Below are 26,400 nucleotides of genomic sequence, written 5' to 3' on the forward strand. Positions count from 1 at the left end.
TATTTATTGTATGTGCTAAATCTAGATGTCTAAGTATTCAGTAAGAACAAGCATTATATATAAATTTTCTATGTATAATATACTAATTCTATACTAAATTTTATGGTGTGTATTTTTACATTTAATTTAAAATCTTAACGGATAGAAAAAGAATGATCTTATAATGACTGTATTAATTTGCAAGATACCAAAGAATAAAATACAAAATAAGATAGTAATAATAATAATCTTATTTTTTAGGTTCCCTGTCAAATTCCATATCCATAAGTCTGCCTACTTCGGGTTGTGGAATTCGCCTGTCCTCAGCGTCTGATCAGAATGGCCAACCTAGGATGTACTATACTGTAGGACTAGTTCTCCAGCAAGATCGCTATTTGAAACAAATATCCGATCAAGAAAAAGTAATATTATGCGAGGTCAAAGACGATGCATTTTTGGTTAAAAGTCCATCACTGTTTAAAGCTCTCAAGGGAGAGATATCAGAGAAAAATGTTAACCATAGGTAGGAATTCTATATTGCTGTTGAAGATTTACAATTGACATGGATCAGAAATGACAAGGCCAATTGAATCTAGAAACATTAAAAATTATAAACTATAAAAACGTTATGAGAATGATCGTAAACTTTTAAGTATAAAGTATAATTTATTCCACTAATTTCGAGGTTCTGAATGGGGCTTAAGAAAGTAAAGTCTGTTCAACGATAGAATATATGACAGTGGTCGTTATTTGTCATTTTTATGTCTGAAATATTCCATGACTTGTTGGACAAATTTTACTAATTCAGCGTATGTTTTATTCTATTCTATTCAGCTTCTAACAAGTTAAGTTCGTTGTACTATTTATTTTTATAATTGTTGTTATGCGCTTGTTTAAAATAATAATAACAGTTAAAATGTACTCGCAAATAATGAACTATAAACGTGATGTCAAGCAAATGGCAAAAACCAGTCTTTCAAGGGGTTTATTCAACAAAAAAAAGACATAGATTCTGTTTCTGTACGACAAAATGAGATACACTTCATTTTACGTGTCAAAAGTAAACAAAAGTAAAACAAAGTAGTGTATAATACATAGAGTTATAAAATTATATTAAAAATCATACAAACGCGTTATACAATCTTATTATATTATAAATATTCGTTTTATTTTACTTTACATTAAAATTGGAGGATTACACATTGAGAATAAGGACGCTGAAACGTAAACTATTCCAAACATTCTATTTCAAAGATGTAGTTATTTGATGTTGTTTTATTAGTTTTACAGTTATTATATTATTTAATTCCTTTTGACTAAATATGTTTTAGGGTTGGTCGTTTGATGAATGAAGGATGGTCCAAAGATTTAAATGAGGAAGAATTGGAACAAGAACTAAAAGAAGCCATGTCAGCTGCTAGAGCTTGGATGGAGATCATTCCCGAAAGCAAAGTCGAACGTTCCACATCAACAGTCGAAGTGGGAGAGGCTGTTCTGTTAACAGTTAAATCGACATTACCTGGTAGATCATTTTCTCTAACTTACGCGTTACTCTGGAACTAGAATATTACAGACAATACCCTTTTTTAGATACTTTCCTATTTATATATGTATAGTCGACCTATAATTTACAGATATACAGAGTAATATAAGGTGTATTGGTATCCTATATGAAAGGTCCAGGGCAAAAACTTGATAAGGGCTATATTATAGTAGATCTTTTATTATCTTTCATTTATTTATACAAAATGTATAAACTCTGCAGGGCAGTATGTTGTTAAAAGTAAAGTAAAGATTTGAAGTTAACGTCTCCTTTTTGCTGCCAGGGCTAACCTGGACGGGGTCTACTTTGTTTACGCGGAATCCGAACCGCAGTCCTCGGCCATATCATGGTCAATGGCCTACCGACTTGGCAAGTGACTAAATCGACTCTTACTCACGAGATATCCGATCTCATCCAGCCTCGAACCGGCGTGAATGAGCAGTGTGTGTCAATAGATTTTACACTTTTGCCTTTGGACAACAGCACGATACAGAGTTTCGAACCGGTCACCCGTACATCCACTAGTATCGTCTTACGTCGCTTAACTTCGGTGCTCTAATGGGAACCGGGGTTTCGACGTAGCTGAGCCGTTGCCCATATGTTGTTAAATCCTATGTTATATGCCGAGTAAAAATATAGAATACACGGAAAGAACCTGATAACTACCAGCCGTCCAGTGCTCTCCTGTAAAATTAGTAAAAGAGCGCTTATCATGTTTTTCCCTTGGACCCTTCATATGATTTAAAATTTGAATTAAAAGATGCTAAAAAGCCGTCCTTATTCAATGTCAAAAATAATTAGGATAAGTCTTCTTCTTCTTCTTTGTACGTCAGGACCAAGCCCTGTGTTTTCTTCAATGGTTCCCTAAGAACAGTTGGGATGATGAAAACCAGCTTTCATACCATCTTATAGGTGGTCGTCTCGGCGGTCGAGGAGTGTTGGGTCTCTTCTCCTTAGCAATTTTCGCTAACCGGTCGTCTGGCATCCTGTCCACATGGTCTCTCCACTCTCTTCCCCTGTTAAGAAACAGAAGGACAGGATGCCAAAGCCCATCTTACTACATCCTGTACTTCACATGTTTTCCTTATATCCTCACTTCTTTTCCGGTTATATAGGGTATATCCTGTAATTGATCTTAGTATCTTAGTATCATTTCTGTTGTTCTTAGGAGCCGTTTTGTTGTTGTGTTCTCTGCTCTAGTCTTTATCGCATATGTCATAACTGGTCTCACCCAACCCTTATAAATTCTAACTTCTGACGCTCATATACAGGGTGAATTTCCTACGATGTTCTCTATGGGTATCTTGGAAACTACTGGAGATAGAGAGTCTGTTAAATGGGGAAAGAATTGCAGTTTTGTGGGGTCATAAATATGCGCCTTTCAGATTTATGAAAAAAATCATGGCTTACTAAATATTTTGAAAAAAAACAAATTTCGGCTATTTTAAAAATTGTCCCTAATTCTATTATAAGCTATTTTAAACAAAAAGTTTTCAGATAAAAGTTGTAGATAATCACATCCTTAATGAGATCGTGTCCTCTGTTTTTTTCTAAAGCCTGTCATTTTTGACATATCACACAAACATATGTTTTTTTAAATGGAAACCATAGTTGGCTATGACTTCATAAAAAGCGGCATTTTTTAAGCTTTTTAGCGATATAAGCTATAATATGTTTTCTTCGAAAAATTACTGAGTTATAGCCAATTCTTATCATTTTTAAACAATTTCACAATGTGAAGCTGTCACATTCAAACTTTGTAAATCAAAATAAACAAAAATTGTAAATATGAATTTCTCAAATGAAGAAAAGCGTGTAGATACTCGCGCATCAATAGAGTGTTTCCAAAATGACTTTCATTATGCCCCCCCCCCCCGCATAATGAAAGAAATGTTTAAAATTATTGATATCATAATAATACAAACTCAGGGATAGGAAGAGGTGGACTAATTGCATGGGCCTCCTCGATCACATGACCTATCCATTTTAGATTTTTTTTATGCGGTATGGTTAAAAATAAGGTTTACACAAGAATTTATGAATTAAGAGAGGCACTCGAAGTGGCGGTACGAGAGAAGTTTAATTAAGTCAACCGGTCCTTTTGTGAGAATAGGTAATAATTCAGTTTTAAAAAGATGTAACTCTCAAAACAATGGCGGATTTTTTGAACATTTTCTAAAATAACTTAAAGTGTATGCAGTGACTGCAGCGATATTATTTTTTTAAGTTTTAGTTTGTGTAATGTAAATTCTAAAGAACCGTTTAGTAATATATTCTGACTTTTTATAAGTTATAAATCACAAAAGAATAAGAATGCCATGCAATCTAAGTGAAATTAGTCAAGAGAAATGAGAATTCGCCATAACTAAATTTAACTTTTCTAACAAGTCTTGAAAATCGTTCTCTAAAAAACATAACATTCACCGGTCAACGTATCCTCGAAAATGTATGGTCAAGAAAAGTTGAACCCATAATCTTACACGCTTTTCTTCATTTGAAAAATTCATATTTACAATTTTTGTTTACTTTAATTTACAAAGTTTGGATGTGGCAGCTTCACATTTATAAGAGCAAAGACGATTGTTTCCATGGCTAACTAAGTGAAATTATTTAAAAATGAAAAGAATTGCCTATAACTCAGTAATTTTTCGAAGAAAACATATTATAGCTCATCTCGCTGAAAAGCTTAAAAAACGGCGCTTTTTACGAAGGCATGGCCAACTATGGTTTCCATTTAAAAAAACATATGTTTGTGTCATATGTCAAAAGTGACAGGCTTTAGAAGAAAACGGAGGACACAGTCTCATTAAGGATGTGATTATCTACAACTTTTATCTGAAAACTTTTTGTCTAAAATAGCCGAAATTTGTTTTTTTCCAAATATCTAGTAAGCCATGAACTTTTTCAAAAATCTGAAAGGCGCATATTTATGACCCCACAAAACTGCAATTCTTTCCCCATTTAACCGACTCTCTATCTCTAGTAGTTTTCGAGATACCCATAGAGAACATCGTAGGAAACTCACCCTGTATAATATAATATAATATATACATTTTTTCGCATAGCTATGAGGTATGATTTTAGTACTTTAGATAAATTAACTATTAGCGTATTTATTATAACATTAATTAAAAATGCTTGAAATTGTTGTTTTTAACGATAAAAAACTATCTTTAAGGCCCCACTTTACTGAATCCAAGCTAAAGTCTTCTTTTAATACTAAATTAAATGTGTGTGTTTATTTTTAGCCGGAATTGGCTGGAAGATTGTGGATTGCATAGCCCACGATGGACTTGGAGATTCCTCCCAGAAACTCCTGGATGAACAAGGCTGTCCTGTTGATGAATTATTGCTTCCATTGCCCAAATATGGCCCTATCAGACCCATCGGTTCGATGAGGCATCAAGAAGCGATTGCTAGATTTGCCGCGTTCAAATTTCCAGACAGGGACAGGCTGCACTTGCAGTGCAGGTTGCAGATGTGCAGAGAAGCATGCAGTAAAGTAAATACATTTTTCCCTTCCCATCATTTCCATTTTATAATCAATTTTTTTCTGCTAGCTAAAAAATAAAATATCTTTTATTTGTAAATTTATTGCATTCATTTTTCAATATATTTAGTACAACATAAGGAATTAACAATTGACATTTAGTATAATGTTTGGTATTTTTTCAATTCCTGACCACAGAAATTAAGTTATTCTACTGAATAACTTAATTTCTGTGGTCAGGAATTGAATTAGATACTTCTAAGAGCAAGTTATATGGTAGAATTTTACGTGATCTAATAGAAGAAGATTATAGAGAAAAGGAGGAAGAAGAACATAATGATTTTAGAGCAGGAAGGTCGTGTACAGATAACATGTAACGTGTTCTTTTAAAACAAGTTATAGAAAAAGATCGGCAAGAAACTTGGACACACGTATAACATTTGTTGATTTACGGAAATCATACGACACTATACCAATATCCAGACTATGGAGAGTCCTGGAAAAATCTACCATTAACGATACATATATAACAGCTCTTAAGGAACTATATAAGGACGTAAAATCAAAAACAAAGGTAGGAAAAGAGCTTACAGAAACGTTTATAACCAACAAAGGCCTTCGTCAAGGTTGTTGCATCTTCCCTACTCTCTTTAAAATATACGTTGCAGTCGCTTTAAAAGATTTGAAAAGAAAGATCCGTGGTATGGGCATAGAGATTGACAATGAATGTTTGTTCACACTTCAATTCGCAGACGATCAATGAAATTAGAGAATTATTAATAGTCGCCAATGACAAAGATGATATGCAATATATGCTAAGAAAACTCATTGAAGAATACGGAGAATGGGGCTTGACAGTTAACAATAGGCGCACAAGAAGGAAATTTGAACTTGGACAACAACCAAGAAATTATTCAATGTCAAGAGTATGAATACCTGGGAATTACATTTTATAACAATGGAACTGATGGCAGAGAAGTAGAGAAAAGGTTTATCGAAAAAAATAACAAAAAATCAATAACAAAGTGAAGAAAATTCAATATATGTATGTATATGAGACCATGATAAAGAGCAGCCTCCTATATGGAGCAGAAACAGAGAATAACTGAGAAATACACAAAGAGGATAGAGGCCGTAGAAATGGATGCCATTCGAAGATCAACGGGAATAAATTATAATAAATAAGAAATAATACTATAAAACAACAAATGGGTATAGATGGCACAATACACAGGATATAGAGAGAAAGCAGCTGATCTGGTACGGACATGCAAAGCGAATGAAGAATACAAGATGACCCAAGAAAATAATCAATTGGCAACCAATAGGCAGAAGAAATCAGGGAAGACCAAAACTGGAAAGGCAAAAAAACATATACAAATCGACTAATACATAAGTATATTTTTTAAATTTTAATTGATTGGTCACAAGGGCCTATTGTTGCTCAGTTTTGTAATTTAAAAATTTACCCTTAAAACCGAATATCTTGTTATAGACGGTCATATCCGAGTGTGCTATGTCATCGAGATCCATTCTGCTTCCTGAAATCAATGTTACTTGATTTAATTATGACGTAAATTTAGTAGTTTCTTACAGCCCAGGATCGTCATGAATGGAGTATTCGTAGATTTTATTGTTTCAAGCATTTTCAGAAAGGCTTGACTATACCAAAATATAATTACTGTTCTACTAGTATATTTGCATATAAGTTTAAATAATATATAGAGTTGCTTGATAGTTTAGATAAGATTAGATACTTTATTTTCTCTGTTCCAGTGCTAAATTTTTGGATCTATTGTAGTCCTCTTCTGATTTCTAGATTACATTATCCAGTCCTATTCTTTTCAAAAGTATAATAACTTGGAATTTGGACCATCCATATAGCTCTTTCTCAATGGCTTAGCATTGCCTATATAATAAAAAGAACCGCACATTTGCCAGGCATGTACAGAAAATGTGTTCTGGGGATTCCTCCTTCTTCAAGAAAAGAAGAAAAAAAAAAGGTACACAAATAACCACCAACTGTTTTGTGAACATTTGTGTAACTGAATGTGAGGAAGACAGTGCCGCAGAAGGATTCTAGGCCTATGAATGGCATTGATGAGTGTTGATGGTATAGTGTGTATTTTCCCAACACTTCAGTTTGATATTCAGAGTTGTAGGATAGGTATTACAAGATCAGAAATTACTCTCAGAGAATCATTCTCTTATTATTCGACTCTAATTCATTTAAATTGGCTTTGTTTAAATTTTTGTCGATTTCATATTTAGAAAAGTAGATATATGTTATTATTTCGGCTTTGTTTCAAAATTATTTGAGTTAAAGTAAGTCAAGTAAGGTTCCTCTAGCTTTTGACGGCTTGAAATAAATGGACCCAGCGCTAGGCATACTTATTCTTGCATTTTCGACAACACATCTGTCATTGTATGGTTAGCTTTTAGATTCTGCATGAAGAAATACACCATAGGAATGCATAGTACGTGATTATATCTGTTGATTGTTATGTATAGCTCTAGGAAATACATATTTTTTGATTTGAGATTGTAACCTATAGATCAGACGAGGACTACAAAATGGCGAAGTAAAATATTATCTATATCCAAACTATACCATAGACCCATAGCTTGTTTCGATGCTATTAAAAAATACACTTTTATTTATATTTTCCACCCCCTTTTATGAAATACATGTCAGTAATAGATGTCAGTATTCTAATTACCTATTAGATTGGAATGCCCGTCAAAATTTTGGGTTACGAAATTGTTTTGGGTCGCGACCGTTGAAGGCGATCTGGCGCTGCTATAGCGGTTGCTAAGAACAACCGCAAACAAATACAGAAATAATTTTCTCTTGTCCATATCTCTTGTCAAAGTCAGAATCTTCAAAAATTATACAATCTTTCAAAATCTACACCGCTTTTATTGAAAAAATTCTTAAAATTGTTTAAAGCGTCCATTTTCAAAGTAATTTAATATTTTTTTTGTTTCGTTTCTTTGACGTGTATACCATATATTTTATGTTTTTACTCTTGGCTTTAGGTCGTTGGGGTTGTAAAGATGTTTCTAGATTTTGTTCATTATTTTATTTTATGACGACGTTTCGAGAGTATATGTCTTTTTCAAGCATCTTTAAGTACATAAAAAACAGTCAGTTAAAATCAATAAGATAAAATGTCAAAATAAAAGGTCTTGAGCTTGAACGTAGATTCCTACAGAGTTAAAAAAAGTTTTTATCTAACCATCCAGCTAACCAAAAAAGATCGGTTATAATTGGCTTGGCGGACAGATCAATTCGTCTATCCGACCCAGAATATAGAGATGCTGCAATAAAAAAAGCAAAATATGCATTAAAAGAAAACAACCATCCACAAAAACTAATAAACAAAATATTTAAAGATAGACTCCAAAAATTCTTAAACACAAAAAACAATCCAAATCTAATAGAAAATAAAAAGAATAAAAAAGATACACGATATATTGCGCTCCCCTTCGTAAATGGGTTGTCTCAACAATTACAAGGGTTACACAAAAAGTATAATATAACGATTTGTCATAAAGCACATAACTTGTTAGCTAATAATTTCTCTAAACTAAAATCTGTAACACCGTTAAACAAACGAAGCAATGTTATATATGAAATTCCATGTTCGAACTGCGCCCAAGTTTACATAGGACAAACTTCTCAATGGTTAGAAAATAGACTGAAAGGGCACAAGTATGATAAAAAAAATGTAACCGCCCTCACAAATCATGTGTCAACAGAAAATCATACATTCGATTTTAATAAAACTAAAATTTTAAAAACAGAAAATCACCAAACAAAGAGAGAATTTTATGAAATGGTGGAGATACAAAAAAAAAACAAAAACGCGGTAAATGATAAAAAAGACCTAAAAAATCTAAGCAAAATATATCTGTCCATTCTCTAAACGCACTATAAACAGTAGACATTGGGTATTGAAATGATAAATGTGTTTTATACAGAACGGTCTGCTAGGAAATACATACGTGCTCTATACTAAAGTGTGATGTCCAAAAACAATTAAAATAATAGTTAATATGTGTTATTGTGTTTTGTCCAGTTTTAACAATTTTTAACTCTGTAGGAATCTACGTTCAAGGTAAGACCTTTTATTTTGACATTTTATCTTAATGATTTTAACTGACTGTTTTTATGTACTTAAAGAGGCTTGAAAAACACATATACTGTCGAAACGTCGTCATAAAATAAAATAATGAACAAAATCTAGAAACATCTTTGCAACCCCAACGACCTAAAGCCAGGAGTAAAAACACAAAAAAGTAATTATATATAGCTATCTTGTGAGTTTAATTTAAATTTTATTTACTTAAACCCGTGATAATTGTGAAAAAATGGCATTAAAAACTTTATTGTATGCAACACACTGTATTTTATTTATAAAATTAAAAGAAAATAATAATAAATTTGAATAAATAATATTTGGCGATATAATTCCGGAAAAAGCCGAACCAGGCCGAACCGCTCCGAAATTTTCAAAAGCTTTGGGTCGCGACCGTTGCAAGAATAGCGCCAAATAGTGTTTACATTGTCCTTATGGGCACTTTCCAATCTATTACCTATAAAGTAAATGTTACGTTAAACTACTTGCTGAGTCATTGTGTTGAAACTGTTAGAATTTATTCATAAAATATTATTTAGGAATGAGATTTTGAATGATTACCATTTTATCTAGTAAAAATAAATTTACAATAAACCTTTTTAATTACAGATAGACTGTCAAAACGTAACAGAATCTTTCGATAACAGAGTTGGTCGATCAAGACAGAACAAGGAAGGCGAAATTCTAGATAAATTAGAAGTCTTTAACAGCGTGGAAGTTATAGCTCCAGAAATAGACGATGCCGCAGAGTTTAAGAAAAAGATCAAATCAGCCGGTAAGTCGGAGAATGCTCTACGACTTTCTGTACATATCTTTTCTTCTTTTGTATACGAGTGGTTTAGTGTACTTTCACATTTTATGTATATAAAATATACTTTTTCTAATGCACTTTTCTTTTGTTTGTTTTTCCCTTTTCCCTTGGTAGAACGGCACTAAAAAAAGCATTGGTTTGGTATATAGATATAGTATAATTAAATATATTAAAGATATCGTTTGAAAAGGGTGAAAATTTTGATTTATCTAGGGCTGTATACAGGGTGGCGCACCTCATTCGCCTCGGTTCATTATACGGAACGGAAAGATGTAGAAACAAAATATTTTATGGGTGTATGTGGAGAAGCAGTGTGCACAATTGAAAATTATTTTAAAATATACAGGGTGTTTCAGAACTAAGATCCATAACAAAGTTATATTTTTTCTTATGGAACATCCGGCATTTTATTTAATTTGTGGATTCTTGGGCTCAAAAAAGTTATATATTTTATGTTTAAAATCTTTGGTTTTTGAGATATTTAAAAATGCATGCTATAATTGAATATATTATCAACACCCTGTATATTACTTTTCGGAATTAATTCTTGTGCTGAGTTTAAAGGCAGAGGGGTACCAAAAATTGCTGATCTATTTTAAATATTTATCTTATATAAAAACTTTGTTATTTCAAGCGCAACACCATGTATTTTTTTAAATAAATCGAAGCAGATTTGAATGCTCTTTGAAACTACATTAGGGTTTTCTCTTTAAATAAGAAGACTAAGGAAGGAGCATAATGCTATCCATGTATTCATGCATGGTGGGCGGAAAAAGCTCTCTAGGGTGGGGATCCTTGACAGTTCTATTTGACGATTCATTTGACACATTTGAATTTGATTTGAAATTTTGTGGATTTGTCAGTCTTTACGGAGCTTATTTTATGTTATTTATTATTTATTCTACTACTGATAGTTGTATAAAGGTAGTAAATCCAGATGGAAATTGTGGCAGAACTTAAATTAACAGTGACATTATCGCGATTTATCGAATAAGATTCTAAAATAGTTGGTTGTGTAGCGTGCGGTAAATCTTGGCAAAAATTGAGTGAAATAATGGAACAACTTTTCGCTAGTAAGTGACTATATAATATACATACGTGTAGTAAACCGATCATTTATGAAATTCACTTAAATTAACTAAATTATATATGTTCTTGCATTTTAGCTTTTATTTACTACTTGTCAAAGATCAGTTGTCAAAGAATTTTGATACGTTAATTTGACTTACCTGCTTCAGTAGCGTATCGGATGTTTGTGTTAATAAATACTTATTATAACTTATCTATTTTTATTAGAATCATATATTTTTATAACAATTTTAATAACTACCAACATTTATTCACAATGTAAAATAAAACAACAAATTATTGAGTCTACCCCACGTCTACCCTACATCATAGTTTTACATTTTTTAAATAAAATTAGAACGACACTGATAAACCGGAATTTAAGTCGGCCATATTTGAGGCCCATCGCGGTGTACCTAAGATTTTTGATATGCTCCTTCCTTAGTCTTCTTATTCAAAGGGGTTTTCTATACCTATCTAGCTCAGATTTTGAATAAAAAGCGATTTTTCAATAAAATGGCAATCTTCTAGTGACTTTTTAGTAGCTATTATCAAAATTGACATTCGTTTATGGACATTATTATTTAGATTTATAACAGCTTACTTAAATTTACCTACAATAGTTTAATAAGTAAGTATTCATTATATTATATCAAAAAAAATGAAGCAGTATCTAAAAATAGTTTTTTTACAAATTAGTGTTTATGTTTAAAAGCAACTGACTATTATATTGATCTAATTGATTAGTTAATTAGGCAGTCACTAAAAAATCTTACGTAACTTTAGTTAGAAGATTAACCATTTAATTTTTGCTAAATCAATCTTTTTTTGAGCTCTGATCGGGACCGGCCCACCAGCCCATCTTCCCACCGGCCCACCGGGAATTTTCCCGTTTTCCCATATGGCCTATCCACCCCTGCACAATAGTGATTTTATCCTGTGAGGAAAATTGTTTCTTGGCCAAAGATATCCAAATAGGAATCTTCCTGATAAGCTTTCCTTTGAAAAACTACTTGTCCTATTGTTCAGAGCTGGTAGTGTGGTTTATAAAAAACCGATTAGGCAAAAACCTGTCGTGGGATGAAGAAAATGAATTTGCCATAATTGGCTCTTTTATAGAAAATCCATATATCCACAAGTCATCGTAAAATAAACCAAAGAACTATTTCTTTGTTTTTCTTGATAGAAAAAAAATAAATATTATTTATTAAACTATTGTAGATAAATTAAATAAAAGTAAACACACTGCAATACATTTAAATAAAGTTTATAAACTAACTGCGATTTTGAAAATAGCCTTTCGATATAGAAAACTCCCTAATATAGTTGAAAGACCATTTGAATTGCTTCGATTTATTTTAAAGAATACAGGGTGTTGTATTTGAAATAACAAAGTTTTTATGTAAAATAAATATTTAAAATAGACCAGCAATTTTTGTTACCCCTGTACACATTAAACGAAGGAATCAAAATTTTCAGTAAAGTTTATTTCTCTGGCATAAAAGTCAGCACATGAATTAATTCTGAAAAGCAATGTACAGGGTGGGTAAAATTCGACGCTTTTAAATAGAAACACCCTTTTCTATAGGAGATAGCCGAAAACTAATATCGGTGTCTGGAGCTCAATTTTTATGAAAAACATGATGGTGAAAACCGCACATCAATATCTATTACCGTTTCGGAGTTACGGGGTGTTTTTCAAAAATGTGCATTTTTAACAAATCACTGTAACTTTTTTGCTGTGGAAAATTTTGTATTTCTATGAAAACATTTCCAAAGCACCTTTTTACGTAGAATATAATGGTTTAAGTATTTTTTTTTAAATTAATAATTTAACAGTTATCAACAGAAAAAATGATTTTTTATTTGTGACACCTTCTATATTTTTAATTAACTGAAAAGAACTTAAAATTACCTTTCCAAAAATATAGTACACTTGATATTTTGTTATAATCCCCTTCGAAATACTGAATTTTTATAAGTTCGCCACTTTTAACTAGTAGGCTTTGGACCACTTATTGATGATATGCTCTTAATGGAATTCGAAAACATATTTTTCCAGCAAAACGACGCACCGCCTCTGAACGCTGAAGTTATCAGCAAATTTTTGCAGCCACTTTCAAGAATAATTGGATAGCTAACCAAGATCGCAGCCGTTGGCCGTCGAGGCCGCCTGACTTAGTGCCCATGGATCTAATCCTATGGATATATTTGCGGAAGAATAAAGGTTCCTTATTCTTCCGTATAATCTAGACAAGAATTAAAAATATTTAGCAGTTATAAGAGGGTATCTTTCACCCCTACTGAGTTAATGAATTCCGCAAGAAATGTTCAAAAACTGCCCCGTCTGTCCATAACAGAAGACGGTCGATATGTCGAACACCTGTAGAACACCTTTATTTTTATTGTTATGAGATATAGTTTAAATGTGTTGATGTTGGTTAAATATATTTTAAATTGTTATAAAATTGTGCATCTCTCATAGCAAATATTATTTTCGTTTTAATTGATGCTCACAGCTAGAATTTTTTTGCATTACAGCCGGTGCCGTTCAAAGCCTACTTATTTAAAGCGGGCGAATTTTTATATACTCTATATCTCGAAGAGGAATCGAGCAAAATATCAAGTGTGTTATATTTTTGGAAAGGTAATTTTAAATTCTTTTCAATAAATTAAAAATATACAGGGTGTCCCATATAAAAAATCAATTTTTCTGTTGATAACTCTTAAATTATTAATTTTAAAAAAATTATACTTAACCAATTAAATTCTACGTAAAAAGATGCTTTGGAAATGTTTTCATAGAAATACAAAATTTTCCATAGCAAAAAAGTTACAGCGATTTGTTAAAAATGCACATTTTTGAGAAACACCCCGTAACGCCGAAACGGTAACAGATATTGATGTGCGGTTTTCACCATCATGTTTTTGATGAAAATTGAGCTCCAGACACCGATATTAGTTTTCGTCTATCTCCTATAGAAAAGGGTGTTTTCATTTAAAAGCGTCGAATTTCACCCACCCTGTACAGAATGTTGACAATTTTTTTATTATAGCATGCATATTTAAATATCTCAAAAACCAAAGCTTGAAAACATATTTAACTCATATAACAAATGCCTTATTTTGTGTCCAAGGATCCAAATATGAAATAAAATACCGGGTGTACCATAAGAAAAAATACAACTTTGGTGTTTATCTTAGTTCTGACATACCCTGTACATTTCAAAATAATTTTCAATTATGCACATGGCCTTCCTACATATCCCCATAAAATATTTTGTTTCTGCATCTTTCCGTTTTCGTATAATTAATCGAGGCGAATGAGGTGCGCCACTGTGTATATTATTTATTATATTATATGATATGTCGTTCTATTCAGAATGGTCATTTTCTATCAAATGTAGTAGAAAATATATAAGGTATCATTTAAAAATCAAAAGTTGTGAAACAGGAAGAAATTTCCGGCGAAACAGGAAGTGACCGAAAACAATAATTGAATACGTCAATCAATCCTAATTTATGTCATATACCAAATCTTCGTTTCTCTGAAAAAAAATCAAAAAAATCTGAAAATATAAAAAGTTATAGGGGTACTTTTGAGAAACACTCGGTATGTAAATATTATGTGACAATAAAAATATTGAATTATCAAGTTTTCTTACAAACCTTTCAAACCGAGTTCAAAAAACGTTGTATCCTACTAATGGCTAATCATAAATAAAAGAAAACATGAAAGAAAAAACGTAGACTGGGCGTTCTAGGTAAGTTGCTCCCTCGGGCCAACACAGGCTGAAATAAAACCGAGGGTAGTACCTATATTACGAAGGGAGCTAGAAGTCAAACATATTTAAAGGCTTAATGATGGAGAACGAGTGAGAGAAAAATAAAGGAACAATGGTTTATGGACACTTGATCTGTTAGAAAATTGGTTTCTAGGCGGTACGTGGTAGTGGTTGGTACTAACTAAAACCGCTGAGGTATAAAGATGGATGGAGAATTTCACGAGCGCTTTTTAACATAGGAAATAATGTCACAACATTTATTGATTGGTTACTAAAAAACAGCTCGGTAATTCACTGATTACAGTTGAGGGTTGGAACCTTTGGTGTTACACAGCAAAATAAAAACACTAAATCACCACAATACACCAAAACACTTTTACTTTTACACTGGACGCGCGTTTCGCTAACCATGTTAGCATCATCAGCAGATGATTATAAACTAAAGTACAATCTACAAGTTGAGCGTTTATATACTCCTCAGTGGGCACCGAGTGGGCGTGGCAAAATCTAGCCAACCGAGTCAGAGCCAACTGAGCGTAACAGTTAGATTTCCGCCACTAGGGTAGTAGGAACAAAGAACTTGAATGAATTGGACCGTTGACTCTGTTCATACTATCTTTACATTTATTAATTCTGATGCTTTCATATGCATCTAATTGCCTGTAATTTGAGACTTGTTTAATTAATTTTAAATTATTAAGATCTATACAATGTTCATTATCAAGAATATGTTCGGCAACGCAAGATTTATCCGGTCTACCATATCTTATCTGAGCTAAATGTTCTTTAAATCTAGTTAATATTGATCTTCTAGTTTGCCCAACATATTTCTGATTACAATCTTTACAAGAAATTTCATAAATACCCGACCTTTCCAGTTCATTAAATTTACGCATGAAATTGAGAACAACGACAGATTACCATTTCTAGATGTATTAGATATTAGAAATACTAATAATTGCCTGGAATTTGATATCTATAGGAAAAATACGACCACACGCAGATATATTCCTAATGAATCACATCATAGTGTTGAACATAAAATGGCTAGTTTAAATTTCTTAGTTCATAGATTACTTAGTTTCCCACTTTCCAACGAAAGATATGAAATAAAAAGAGATTACATTAGGAATGTAGCTGAGTGTAATGGATATTCGCCTTCACTAGTTGATAAATTAATTAGAAAACGTAGGTATAGGTTAATGATTTCTGAAAATTCGACTTTTCAAGTGGAGAAAGATACGTCTAAATATTTTTCGATACCGTTTCATAGAGAGTTATCCCGTGGTCTAAAAGGAATTTTTAAGAATGTCAATTATAAACTTGTGTATAGTGCTAATAATAAATTACAACAATTATTAGGTAATCCAAAAGATAAAACATCTCCACTGGAAAGGTCGGGTATTTATGAAATTTCTTGTAAAGATTGTAATCAGAAATATGTTGGGCAAACTAGAAGATCGATATTAACTAGATTTAAAGAACATTTAGCTCAGACAAGATATGGTAGACCGGATAAATCTTGCGTTGCCGAACATATTCTTGATAATGAACATTGTATAGATCTTAATAATTTAAAATTAATTAAACAAGTCTCAAATTACAGGCAATTAGATGCATATGAAAGCATCAGAATTAATAAATGTAAAGATAGTATGAACAGAGTCAACGGTCCAATTCCTTCAAGTTCTTTGTTCCTACTACTCTAGTGGCTTATCCTCTACTCTAGTGGCTATATATATATATATATATATAAATGAGGTCCAAACGGTATGTTAGTATATGACATTGGTTAAAACCGGTAAAATGGCAGCGCTCTCCATTATAGTGGACAGCAAACTGCAGGAGAGAGGATTGGGCATTAGATACAGATATGACGGCGGTCTGTTCAACATAAAAAGGCTGAGGGCAAAAACACGAACAAAATTTATTACAGAACTTCAATACGCTGATGACTGCGCTCTAGTTGCAAACACGTTACAACAATTACAAAAAATGTTGAACGCATATACCTGGGCATACGAGGCTTTGGGCCTTAAGCTAAAACTCGACAAAACCAAAATCATGCCTCTTTGAACATGAACGCTTTAATAAAACTCACCTTTATTTTTTTCCTAGAATCCGAAAATCAATTAATATATAGGGTGTTCCATTACAAAAAACACAACTTTGATGCGTAACTTTTTTTGGGGACACCCTGTATAACTCTATATATTTTTATAAAATGTTTTCAATTAACTTATATATGCTCCCAAAATTTCATTTCTATATAAACTACCGTTCTCCTTGGAGCCTCGGGGTCGTATGAGAGGCGCCACCCTGTATATTTCTCCCAGTCGCCGGATCTCTTTGCCCTATTCCAATTTTTCTTAAGGTTTCGTCGGAGTATTACTTCAATGGTTTCATCCCTTACTGCCTCGTCCCACCATATCACCTCCACATCCTCCCCATCATAAATCACTTCAGCACCGGCTCGAATATCCCACAAATTATCAGCCACCTTCGCCCATCGACCAATAAATGACTGTTTAATGACCGCGGTTGCGCATAAAAAACGCGGCACAAAGAATTACGCCATAATGGAAATTGATAGATTTTGCCGCTCAACCGGAGCAAAGTACTGGCCAGAGTTAGTCCTGGTGGATTTTTCTGGTCCGGTACGACGATTTACGACGATATAATCGCCGAAAATTAGAAAGAAGGGTGTTATTTGTCGGTGATTAGGAGTTTAGGGCGCGTTAATAGCCTCGGGCTAGCTATCGTGCGGTTAAGATATTAATAGCGTCGTTTGCTTTGGCCTCGGTGGGTATCAATCTATTAAAATAACATCATCGATCAGAAGAAGTTCGTTACCATATAATGTCTCCTATGCTCTTAAAACTTCACATCAAAATTTATTAGATCAACAGGGTTGTTCACCACGTTCGACACGGAGTATTGTGGCTAAACGATTAGATTTTTAAAGGACTATTAGAGCTACAATTTAAAAATATTTTTACAAGATAGTGTCTCAAATAAATAAAAAATATCAAAGTTGAATTTTTTTTTAAACGGAACACCCGGTATATTATTACATTTTTAGTTTCTACGATTAAAATAAAGATAAATTTTACTTAAACCTTACCGTTTTTGAAATGTTTTCAATTTTGTAAAATTGCAGTAAAAATGTTAAGGCTTCATTTCTACAAGGGTATCAAAGTTTTTGATACTAAATATTTACTGAAGTTTATTTTTATTGATCGGTTATTGTGTTGCAATAATAAAAATAATACTATCTCATACAGAGTGTGTAAAAATTATTTTAAATAATTTCTAGTTTTAAACGGCAATAACTTGTTTAATTTAAATGGAACACCCTGTATATTTAAGAGAATCAGATGCACAATTTAATTGTCTATCAAATTGTGTTATACCATTTTTTACCTATCCCTTCAAGTTTTCGTAGAAAATTTTCTATAATTTAGACCTCATTTATCAATACACCCATGGAATACTGACATTTTAGATTGTTTTTAAAGCAACAAATGTACAAAATGTACAGGTGCTAAAAACGATAATATTACTAGCCTATTTGTATACAAAAAGAAACTATTTAAATCTTTATAAAAGGGTATATCTACCATTAATTAAATATTCCACCATTATTTATTCCGCCCAAATGTTAATTAATTACATACGTAATTGTGGTAGTTAATAAATTATTCTAAATAAATGTGAATTTGAATCAGAAATCAATATAATAATAAGTTATGAAAATGAACGTCTCTGTTGTTATAAATAAGCATACATCAAAAAATGAAATAAAATTTTTAAAGTGTTACTTTTTATCACACTGTCTAATACACATACAAAATTCAGTTTTTTAATATTTGGAGCAATTATTATCAATGTCAATCAACGCAAACAGTCAATTAATGTAGTTTGAATACTGGAATCATATTAATTGTTCCTCTTTAAAAAATATTTAAACAGTTTTTTTTTAATTTTTTAACCAAATAAAAGAACTATATCGACAATATTAGTATATGTACTTTTTAAAAATTTGTTACATCTTAATAAATAATCTAAAATGTCAATATTCCATGGGTATATTGATAAATGAGGTCCAAATTTTCTACAAAAAACGTGAAGAAATAAGTAGAAAATGGTATAATACTATTTGATAGACAGTTAAATTGTGCATCTGATTCTTATAAAATATACAGGGTGTTCCGCTTAAATAAAACAGATTATTGCCGTTTAAAGCTAGTAATTATTTAAACTAAATTTTTTAGACACTCTGTATAAGGTAGTATAATTTTTATTATTGCAACACAAAATTTAGTAAATAGAAAAATTTCAGTACAATATTTAGTTTTAAAAACTTAAATACGCCTAGAGAAATAAAGCATTAAAATTTTTATTACTGTATTTTGACAAAAACCTAAATATTTCAAAAACGGCAAGATTAAAATGAGGTAAACCTTAAACAAATTTACTTTTATTTTCATTGTAGAAACTAAAAATGTAATAATATACAGGGTGTTCCGTTAAAAAAATACAACTTTGATATTTTTTATTTATTTGGGATACTCTGCATCTAGTAAAAATATTTTTAAATTGTAGCTCTAATAGATCTTCAACGAATCCAAAACTTACAATTCTCAAAAATGTAATGGTTTAGCTACAATATTGCGTGTCGTATGTGGTGAACAAACCAGTATTGTGGTTTATAATAAATAAATTTAAAAAGAGTTACAGAATATTAACCAGTGGTCTTAAAGCATTGTTCAAACAATTTCAATGATTATTGAGTCGAGTATTTATTATTAATTCGAGCTTTATCATTGGGATCTCAGAAACTAAGAAGAGATACGAAATATGATATCAAGCTGATCAACGTGACTTTGAATGAGGTAGACAACAATTCAGTATTGAAACCATAAAATAATAAATACAAGAAGAAGTGTCAAGTCAATGTTAAATTATGGAAACAGCGTGGCTGCCTGGGTAACTAATTTTCATATATGGCGGCTGGGACATTTGACATGACATAGACATGACAGTTTCAATTTTATGAAATTTATTTCCGTTTCCGGTTTTTAATGGCGGGCTGTTCAGGAGGTTTAAATGAGGGTTAATATACTTTTTACTCTTTCTAGTAGTAAATAATACAACAAAATTACTCAAAAATATTTATTTGGAATTTAGAACAATGTAAATATGCAAATCAACACAATTAAAGAGCTATAAACCAATAAACTACTGTATCAATATCAAATATTTAAATAATATCAGAGATGCTGTGTTAAAGTGAATTAGTAAAGTAACAGTACATTGACTTACAGAAACTTGAAGATAAATAAATGTTTTCACAGCTTCACGGGCATAAAACTAAATAACTGGAAGCAGGAAAAAGGCTACCGGTACCCACACAAAACCTGGAATCAAAAAAAATATGTAAAAAACATAAATATAGGTACATAAGACTTTTGTGAATTAAATCAAACAGGACTTGAATGAAAATAAAATGAATAAAAAATATGATACATATACATCTAATACCTCATTTGTATTTTAAAAATAATCTACATACATGAAAACTACATTAAAAAACTACATTTAAAAATAATCTACATGCATTATTGCTATGAAAATACATAATAGGTACCTATGTGATATGTAATTACGCATTTCTGTTCATCTTGTAGAAAATTAATGTAGGCTAATAATAGTTCAATAATCATAATTTACCTTGTATAACTTGCTTTCAATTGCTCAAAATCACCGATCAGTCTTTAAAGTAGAGATACGGAAAAGTCCTTGGCAAAGAATATCCCAAGGTTCCTTGGGTTTAAAGCTAAAAAAATATAAAAACAGTTTATATATTACCTATTTTTACATATAATATGGCCCATACCTACTACACGCAGAAACGTCGATTTCATCATTTTCTTCATGTAATTAATATCATATATACTTTATTAAAGTGTTAACAAGGAACTTTATATCAAAAAAACATACTTATAAATTTCAGCCGAAATATCAGAAACAAACTTCCAATCAAATCTAAACGGCAAAAATTAAAATGGCGCCCGACCTTGCCAGAGGCCTCGGGAGCTGACGCTGACACACAGACAAAAGACAAAAGAACAGGACGCCGACGTGCATAAAAATGTTCCGTCGCAGAAATTGACAGAAATCATATAGAAATATTCAGATTTTTGTCTAGGACAGTCTAGAAGGCCATGCTTTCTGCCTGGGTAGAACCGCGCCACAACTGTTTCCAATTTTCCGGTTTACTGTCACCCCCCTGATTGAAACTAAAATAATTTCGGACTTCTATTGTCTTTATTTATTTTTTCCATAGCAACTGTTAAAATTGCCTTATATCTATCAAAAATAGTAGATAAAATAGTACTTTAACCGCAAGGATAGATTAAATGATACTTTACCAGCGAGGATAGGTTAAAAACTTTATTTCTTCTCGCATGTTTTTTAATTACTTCTATTTTTGAAAATTTTTTGTATTACCTTTCATAAGTTATTCGGGATTTAAATGGAAGTAGTTTGGATATGGCGTTTGTCGCCTCAGCCTGAATATCGGTTGTTAATTTACTTATTTCGTTTTGAGCTATTCAATCGCCAATCGACACGAAAGAGAATTAAAAAATATTGACTCAAAACTGACAACTAAAAAGACAGCTTTATTTATTTGTCAAATTACATACCCAAGCAGCATTTGGACGTCGGAACAACGTTGTGTCACGCGACCAAACGTCGGGGCGCAACGTCGGGACAACCTCGTGCCAACCCTAGTCTGCACTAGTTTGGAGAATAATTTTTGGGTCGAAACGACGTTCGATACCGACGTTGGCTAGAAGCCTAATTTAGTACAAACTGCAACGTTGTTAAAAATCCTAATTCACAGAAATACAAAACTAATATGGCGTCTAAGTCGCGTTTTATCCTAAATTGGGATAATTATAGTAAAAATATTATTTTTATGATTTAGTTAGAAACATATGTCAGATGGCAGTGAAGGAAAACAAAACAAAAGTATTTAAGTGTGGAGGATGTTTGAAGATCATAATTATTGAAACACTTTAACCGACTCTGTAACTCAATACCCAAGGCAAAAAAGTTAAACGCAAACAAATTTATTGATAAATGTATTGATTCTACTTTGAAAAATACTCATGGGCCTTAAAATTAAAGAAGTTTTAAAAATTTTCTTGAATTTTTTTTTAGTAAAATGAGAATAATTTATTCGCAGTCGAAAAAATTGTTTCCGCGTTTTTTTTAGGATCAAATATTTCAAGTTAAAGTATTCAAAAAGCAGGAATTGCTATTTTAGGAACGAAACATTTTCTTATTTAACAACATGGCGACTTTCACATTGTTGTTTTGGAGATTAAGATAGAGTAGTTCGAGTAGTCGCATACTGGACTATAATAACTACTTGAAATAATAATTTCTGAATATTTTTTAAAACGTAACTCGCTATGGAAAAAAATATTGTTTTATACACGACGATAAAATTGCTTTATCGTCTCCCGAAATTAATTCATTCGCGATTTCATCGCTCGTGAATTAATCTTTTCGGTCTACGATAAAATACCATTTTATCGTCTTGTATAAAAAGTAACTATTTTTGATTAAAACAACATTACATTTTTTTTTACGAAAAAGAAATTCACAGACGTGCTTCTGGGGTCGAATTATAATTAGTATTATACTACCGCAAAAAATAGTTGCACTTATTTAAGACTCACTCTGTATAGATTATGTTAATATTTGTTTTGTTTTATTATTTCAGATTTCGATACGTACCCTTTTCCGCAGATTCCTGGTGATCGTACTTTCTGTGTGTCATTCGACAAAATGGCGATAGCTTTCTGCATTTTGGGCATTATTTTCTTGGCAGCCATCATAGTAGCCGCTTGTTCCTTACTGAAAGCTAGAAGATCTCATCATGGGACACAATTTTACACCAGGCAAGTACCGTATGATCGAAAAAAAAACGGCGTCTGGTTGGATTTGAAACCACGATCGGTGACAATCCCCATAAAATTTTACATATAAAATGACCGCGATTTTCATGTACAAGCCATCTCCGACGGCTTTTTTTTTTGATCATGTGAACGATTTGTATGATGAATAAAAATAGGTTTAAAACTAAAATAAGACTATTGAAAAGCTGTGTGTCCCGAAGATCATTAAACGTGATAATATTTTTGTATTCTACAAACTATTCAATATTTACAATCTATACAGATTTTTTTCAGTATCAATGTTTTTTTTTTGCAAGTTTATGTTGCGTAGCTTTTAAAAAATGCTTGACTCTAATTAAGTTTTGACAATAAACTGTCAAGTATTATACAAGGCGCTCATAAAAAAGTTCCTTTTTTTCAGTTTATTTGCCTTCAAAAATAAAGAATTAAAAGAAAAAAAATAATATATAAAGTATAGAAATAAAGTTTCCAATACCTATATACAGGGTGCGGCATTAGTGCGTCGGGCATGTGTAGCACCTAGAATAAAAAAACTTTTTACTTTTAAACGGATTTTTTTAACTCTAATGGAATTTTGTTTAAGTGTAAACATAAAGTATGAGGATGTATTTCAACAAAATACTTTAACATCTATAGGATGGCTCAAAAAAGTGTGACTGGTTCGGCATTATTTTTTTTAAATTAAACACCCTATATATCATTGCATTTTTGACTTCCTTTCAGATCACTTTACATAATCCTAAGATATGAGTAAATATATTTCGCTAATTTCAGAGATATTAATAAATAAATAAAAATACCTAATTTTCTACCTTCCTTAACAAATTATTACAAATACAAGATCTGTCCTGAAATAAAAACTGTATTAGGTATTTTTAGATGGTCTATATTTACTTTGCTATAAATATCGCAACTTAAATCATACAGGGTGTTCAAAATTCTACGTCAAACTTTCTAAAATATAAAATAATTTTTCTTGTTTTTTTTTTAAATGGAACACCCTGTATATTATTTTTTATTAGATGTAGAGTTAAAAAATGATTTTTTTTGTATTTAAAATATTTCAAAAATTTTAATGGTTTCGTAGATACACGCAGTATTTTCTTACGGCTCATTCAACGGTAAAAAAACAGCGAAAAATCATTGGGTTGCTTTGGTAAAAATTTACTGTGGAAAATGCCATATGAAATATAAAACAGCGAATATCTGCGAAACCGTCAAAAATTTAAAATACTGTAATATAAAAATTGTTCATTTTTTAATTCTCAATCTATTGAAAAAAATATAGAATGTGTGTGAATGTTCTATTTAAAAAAACCAAGAAAATTTATTTTATATTTTAGAAAGTTTGCCGTAAAATTTTGAACGTCCTGTATAATTTACAAATACCATATTTATAGTACTAATAAGTACAGATCATCTAAAGTAAATACCTAATATAGTTTTGATTTCAGAACAGTTCTTGTATTTTTAATAATTTTTTCAAGAAAGGCTGAAAAATATATCTTTTCTATTTATTTATCAATATCTCTGAAAGTATCGAAATATATTTACTTATATTTTAGAATTGTGTAAAGTGATTTGAAAGGAAACCGAAAATGCAATAATATACAGGGTGTTCTATTTAAAAAAAATCATCCCGATCCACTCACACTTTATTGAGCCACCCTATAGAAGTTAAAATATTTTCCTCAAAGACATCCTAGTACGTACTTTAAATATTAAAAAAAAATATGTTTTTCTTTAGGAGCCTGTTCTCAAGCAGCAGTGGGGGATCAGCTTTTGGAAGCAAATTACTGATTCAAGACAGTCCAATTTTCGGACAGTCTTCGTCTTCTACTTCTAACAGGATGCAATATGGAAGGATCCTATAAACTCTCCGACTTTTTCTAAGACTGAATATTATTAGCTTAAGTTCCATTTCATTTATTTTTAGAATTTCTAAATTGAAACATTTCTTTAATACAGGGTGGTCCGAATTGTATTCCGGAAACTTCGGCAGCATATTCTGCAGATTAAAATAAGTAAAAAAGTTCGTATAAATATATGTCCTAAAATCCTTAGTTTTGGAGATACAGGGTGTAGAAATTTCATTTTTATTTCGATTTTTTCCAAATAATTTCTGAAGTAAAGTCAATATTTGAATAAAAATTGGTATCTGGGAGTTTTTATACATGAGAAATTTGATTTTCATGTCAATATGACTTCTACTTATAGAGGGCGCCACCTACATATTTGTTAACTGGTTTGAAGTGTAATAACTTTTCGTCCATACCTGTATAAAACTACTGAGTAAAAAAATATACAATAACGACTGTTTTTACATAAAAAATGTCTCTTGGTAAAAATCGCTGCGAGTAATGGTTCTGGAGATATTTGAAATCAAAAATATCAATACCTGTCATCATTGACATAAATTAAACATGTTGACTAAATAGTAATTAGACTGAAACCACAAATTTGAAATCTTTTTGGGCCAAGAGTTCAACAGGAACTGTTTAATCATCATTTTTTCGCAGAAAAATTAATGATTAATTTACAAAAATAAAAATGTATTATTTCAGTCAAATAACTATACTCAACGCGTGCTTATTTTTTGTCAATTATGACATGTATTGATTATTTTCATTCTAAATATCTTCCGAACGGTTGCTCATAGCGATTTTTACCAAGAGACATTTTTTACGTAAAAAGTCATGGAAATATATATTTTTTCAGTCACTAGATTTATACAGGTACGGACGAAAAGTTTTTACTCTTCAAAACAGTTTAAACACGTGTAGGTGGCGCCCTCTACAAATAAGAGTCATTTTGACATCAAAATCAAATTTCTCGTGTCACAAAACTCCCAGATACCAATTTTCATCCAAATATTGACGTAACTTCAGAAATTATTTGGAAAAAATCAAAATAAAAATGAAACTTCTACACCCTGTATCTCCGAAACTAAGCATTTTAGGACATACATTTATATGAACTTTTTTACTTAGTTTTATCTGCAGAATACGCAGCCGAAGTTTCCGGAATACAGTTAAGACCACCCTGTATATATTATGCTCAATAGTCGAATAGAAATATACAAATCTAGTTTTGAGCAAGAAATATTTCCCAAACCCGAAAAATTAATTTTATTCGATTATTTTTTTTGCTTATAGTGTGATTTGATTGCATTGGTTTCACTCTTTTTGGTTGGATTGGTTTAGTTATTTGGCGAGATGGTTAGCGTGGTTATTTGGAGGGTGTTAATTCATTGGTTAGTTGGTTTTTCGGGTTTGGGAAATATTCCTTGGTCAAAACCAGATTTGCGTATTTTTTTCGGGCGTTGCCCGAATTCGACTATTAAGCGTAACATATACATACATCTAGGTGTATCTCAAAAAATTGTATATTTTTTCAAATATATCGCCAGTGAACTAGACTCATATTTGTACTGACTCATAAGTAATTATGCGTACATTATATCTTAAAAAATAGTACAAAAATCATAAAAATTACTTTGTATAATTTTAAGGTTATAAATCATTATTTTTAAGTGGGTTGTGATCGAAGCACAATTAAAGAGCTAAACTAAGGTCACTTTCTGACCTT

General features: G+C 31.4%; 1 protein-coding gene across 1 annotated transcript in view; it reads left to right on the top strand.

Moving 5' to 3' along the window:
* Positions 1 to 24,797, top strand: part of LOC115888074 — a 34,932-nt gene extending 10,135 nt beyond the window's left edge. The window contains exons 3-8 of the mRNA XM_030907645.1: positions 241 to 502; positions 1,311 to 1,501; positions 4,771 to 5,024; positions 9,764 to 9,929; positions 22,617 to 22,794; positions 24,560 to 24,797. Of these exons, the coding sequence (XP_030763505.1) occupies positions 241 to 502; positions 1,311 to 1,501; positions 4,771 to 5,024; positions 9,764 to 9,929; positions 22,617 to 22,794; positions 24,560 to 24,686 (1,178 nt within the window). The 3' untranslated portion in view covers positions 24,687 to 24,797. The remainder of the gene's footprint in view (positions 1 to 240; positions 503 to 1,310; positions 1,502 to 4,770; positions 5,025 to 9,763; positions 9,930 to 22,616; positions 22,795 to 24,559) is intronic.
* The last annotated feature ends 1,603 nt before the right edge of the window (positions 24,798 to 26,400 follow it).

Source organism: Sitophilus oryzae, unplaced genomic scaffold (assembly GCF_002938485.1).
Source record: "Sitophilus oryzae breed Bouriz unplaced genomic scaffold, Soryzae_2.0 scaffold_682_pilon_pilon, whole genome shotgun sequence".
Lineage (NCBI taxonomy): Eukaryota > Metazoa > Arthropoda > Insecta > Coleoptera > Curculionidae > Sitophilus > Sitophilus oryzae.